At 37.4% G+C, this 4279-nt stretch overlaps 1 protein-coding gene across 1 annotated transcript in view; it reads left to right on the top strand.

The window, feature by feature from the left end:
* The first annotated feature begins 3049 nt into the window (after positions 1 to 3049).
* The window catches only part of LOC108572655, a 25273-nt gene continuing 24043 nt past the window's right edge, over positions 3050 to 4279 (top strand). Inside the window, exons 1-3 of the mRNA XM_017934917.1 lie at positions 3050 to 3368; positions 3500 to 3657; positions 3823 to 3926. Of these exons, the coding sequence (XP_017790406.1) occupies positions 3050 to 3368; positions 3500 to 3657; positions 3823 to 3926 (581 nt within the window). The remainder of the gene's footprint in view (positions 3369 to 3499; positions 3658 to 3822; positions 3927 to 4279) is intronic.

Raw genomic sequence — 4279 nt, 5'->3', positions numbered from 1 at the left:
ATTAATCGATGAGGAATAGAAGCATGAAGGTAGGGGTTAAAGGGATAAGGGGTTATGCGAAAACGTGTCGTTGGTCACGGGATCGCAATGAAAGTCAATAAACCGTGATGAGTAAGAGAGAGTAGCAGTCGGAGTGGTATTAATAAATTAGTGTCTAGTTGCTACAAGCAGCGACAGCAGCGGCAACAGGAGGTGGTGGAATAACAGATAGAGGAGGAAGACGAATAAGAAGAAGTGGTCGCGATGACGGAGACAATGATGGACAGTGATGGATATTCGATTCCCTTTCTTTCGAGTTTCCGGGCTGCTTAGTCTCGTGCAGGTTTGTCTCAACTTTTCAACATCCTGAGAAATTGTTTCATTCGATAAACATAAATGGACCAATTTTTAAAATTATTGAAAAGTTGAATTTTTTTTTGAAACTCTTCAAAAGTGGGATTTTCTTTTTTCGAAACTCTTGAAAACTTTGAATTTTTTTTTTAATTTCTTGACACATTGTCTTTTTCCCTTCTCTTTTCTTTGAAACTCTGCATGTAGTGAAAGTATTCGTATAAATTTTTTTTTTATGGAGAGAACCATATTTTTATTCATTCAAACAATGATAAAAATTGAAGAACCAGTTTTTGGGATTATTAATAAATATTAAAATTTTTTCTAAAACTCTGAATGCAATGAAAGTATAAAAGAAATGTTTTAGTCACTCGACCGCTGGTAAAAATCAACGTACATTTGACGGCTTTAAGACTGATTATGTTAATTGTTACATTTCAACATTTGGTCAATCTCAATTCGTTCAAGCTCTTATTCGCTCATAGCCTTGCAATCTCGATTGGAGCTGGAGCTATTAGAGCAATGTTCTACCAGCACTCGACTGTTGCAACGTGCTGAAATAAGTTATTAAAAAAATTTTGCAAGATTGACAATAATTTACTTGGTCCAATAATGAACCAAACACTGTACGCAACATCAACGTAGTAATATAAATTGCCCTTTAGCAATATTTACTACTAAATGAACAGTGAATTTAATTTCTTTCTAAATAAATTCAATTTTTAAAAGAACAAAAATTCTGAGTTTAATAACTTATTGTGGTAGAATAGAAGACAGTAAAAAAAGAAACATGATGCCTTCATAATTTGACAAGCCTGCCGAAAGATGACGAATGTCTAAAATGTTCAAAATTTTCAAAAAATATATCAATGCCTAAATCAAATCGTTTTTGCAATCTGAGTTCAGAAACTTTTGTTAAACACTGTACTGTGAAATTATTTCACCTCATTTAATCTCATTGTTACAAATTTCAAAATAACAAAAGCATCACACTCCAAGTCCTTTTACATTTTCATTTGTCTTTACTTATCTTTCATTTACTTTATTTTCATTTTATCTTTACTTATTTTAACAATTTACTCTATTTACCCTTCACTTTAACAATATTAATTATTATTATCGCATAATAACATTTAACATGTTTACAATTTTAGAAACATTAGACGAAATTATTAACGTTTGCCAATATTTTTTACTTAATTCAAAGACAAACCTTTGAATATCTCAATATAAGAATAAGTGGACTTATACTACTTCAAAAAAATACTGGAAAAAATAAAACATTTCAATGTCCGCAACATTATTGTATCCGTAAAGAGACCCTCAGAGATCGATACACATTGTCAATATTTCAGTATCGTACAATAATGTTGAGAATCCTGAAATGTTGACCGATCGTCTTAACGTCCCTCGATACCTAACACGCAAACTCATTCCTTCCAAACCCACAAAAATTAAATAACAAAAAAATTCAATTCATCAATGATCTAACATCACGAACACCCAAACCCATCAACGAAACACCCAGCATTCGAGTAGCTGGAACATCAAGCCACGCTCCCAGCTCCGATCGTACTCTCTCATTGTCAGCGCGAGGCATCCGTGAATCGATCTGAAAAAAAGCTTCCCCGTCGGTTACCCGAAGTGACTCGAATCATCTTGAGGCCGTGAGCGATGCTGAGGAAGGTGGCAGCGTAAGGGGTCGCCGAGGCCGGAGGAGAGAAGGTGGTGAAGGCAGATACTAGCGAGCGAAGAAGAGGAGGAGACGTGACAGTGCGTGGCGGCGTGTGCACACGCGTGTCGTTCGTGTGGGATCGGATTATCGGTGTGTCAGTGCGAAAGAAGACAATTGACTCGCAGCCGCCGTCGTGCTTGCCGGGGGCCTTCTGACGTCACATCCTGTCCTCTGGCTAGTCGCGATCTCGTTTGGACCACGGCACATCAAGGTACGCAGATTCGTGCGTCCTCAATGTTTGGACGCAGAAAACTGTCACAGACCGGCTTAGCACGTGAGATCTAACGCGGTCTAACGCCAGTCTTTTCACCTTTTCTTCCTCATTTTGTTCATTCGCGTGTACACACATCTTGTTCCACCGAAAACCAATGGATTGGTAATGCGCAAAATACCGGATCAGATAACGAGGCAATTCGTGAGAAATGTGAGAAATTGTGAGTAGCTTGGACTTTTTCCTGTGAATTATGAGCGAAGGGGTGCTGTCGCGAGAGATCGTGGAAAGTGAGTGTTTTACCATGGGATAAGAATTGAACACTTTTTCACATTAAGTATTACGGACTCGTCGAAACAGTTAAGTGTTAGGTTTGAAGCGTAAAATTTTTTCTTCAATTACTTGCTCGTTTAATACGAACGGAAGATGGAACTGTAACTAGGTTTGCGATTTTTGATAACACTATTTCGAGTTTTACGATGGGAAACTAATTGAACCTTTTTTCACATTCTCTCGTAGTAATCGAGTGTCAGTTTGTGAACAATTGTCTAAGCTTAAAATTCGTATTTAATTCATTTCTGGTTGAATATGAAAGGAAGATGGAATTGTAGGCTTTCGATTTTCCATTTGGATCTCATTTCACGATTTTCAAAAATAATTATTCCGAATAAAATTGACAAAAGTATTGTCAGAAACTTTCAGTCTTGTTATTTCCAAAGAAAAAGAAGGATTGTGAGATAGAGTGTTGTTCCATTTGCAGAAAGGGAACAACGATGACTGGCCACAAGAAATGGATCTTCAGGATCCTCCTTTGGGCGAACGTTTGCGCGATCGTTTCAGCCAATCAGACAGATTCGTCAGAGATCGATCTGTCCGATGAAATGGAGTCGTTCACCACGACGAAAAGGACGTTTCCTGACAGGTGTCTAGTGAGAACCGAGCCAGGACCGTGCAAGCAGTACGTTCACAAATGGACGTTCAACAAGACTGAAGGAAAATGCAGGACTTTTCCTTACGGTGGCTGTTTGGGAAACGAGAATCGCTTCCACTCGGAAGCTGAGTGTCTTCACTATTGCGTGGGTGGTCCTGAACGTAAGGAGCATTGATTATTTTGCTCGTTTATTCAATTGTTCCGTGATTTAACAAGACTTGTTAAGGAAGAATGTTTCTTCTCGATTTTTTACCATTTTCTATTGGTCCTTTTTTTTTTTTCATTTCTTCAGATACGTTGCCACCTTATCTGGTGACAAAAGGGAGCGTATTCGTGACAAGCACCGCAACCACCAACACACTGCCTTCTACCACCGCCATCACTTCGCGACCAACTTTCACGCCGCCAGTACCAACGAAACCGCCTGTGCCAAAGCACCAAAGAGGAAAGGTAAAAAGATTTCTCGAAATTTCAACGAGAAAATTGCTTTTTTAATTTTTTTTTTAATATAGTGTAGTTATTTATGTGAGAAAGTGGAGATTGAGAGTAAGTGGTTAAGAGTAATTGGAGGGATAGTATTTTCAACGTAAATGTACTTGAAGAACTACTTCACAGGAACTAACTTTCATGGAATCCGGCTACGAGAAGACTTTTATGTTCGCACAAAGTAACACGTTCATTCAGCTCGACGGTAGCGGCATTAAACCGTTCCAACTTCGGTGAGCATATCTTCTTACGTTCGAAGGATCATTCAAGATTGTTTGAAGAAATTTTCATCGAATAATCTAAGCCAAGATTTAGATAAATTTGAATTAATATTAACAGAAGATAATCGTCAATTTTATAATTTTTTTTTTTTTGAAGTACTTGTTACATTACAAGAAAAAACTTGCGACAGGAATTGCAACGAATGTATTTTCGTTCAAGTTAAATCATAATTTAAAAAAGAACACTTATAAATTTCATGGCAATTTTTATTCCTATATGAAAGGAGCAACCACAATTTTCAGAAATGGAATTTTCAGTAAACAAAAAAGGATATTCCTTGACTCATTGTGACTCGTTCACGCAA

The sequence above is a fragment of the Habropoda laboriosa genome, unplaced genomic scaffold (assembly GCF_001263275.1).
Source record: "Habropoda laboriosa isolate 0110345459 unplaced genomic scaffold, ASM126327v1 scaffold22, whole genome shotgun sequence".
Lineage (NCBI taxonomy): Eukaryota > Metazoa > Arthropoda > Insecta > Hymenoptera > Apidae > Habropoda > Habropoda laboriosa.
This window is presented reverse-complemented; position numbering and strand designations above follow the sequence as displayed.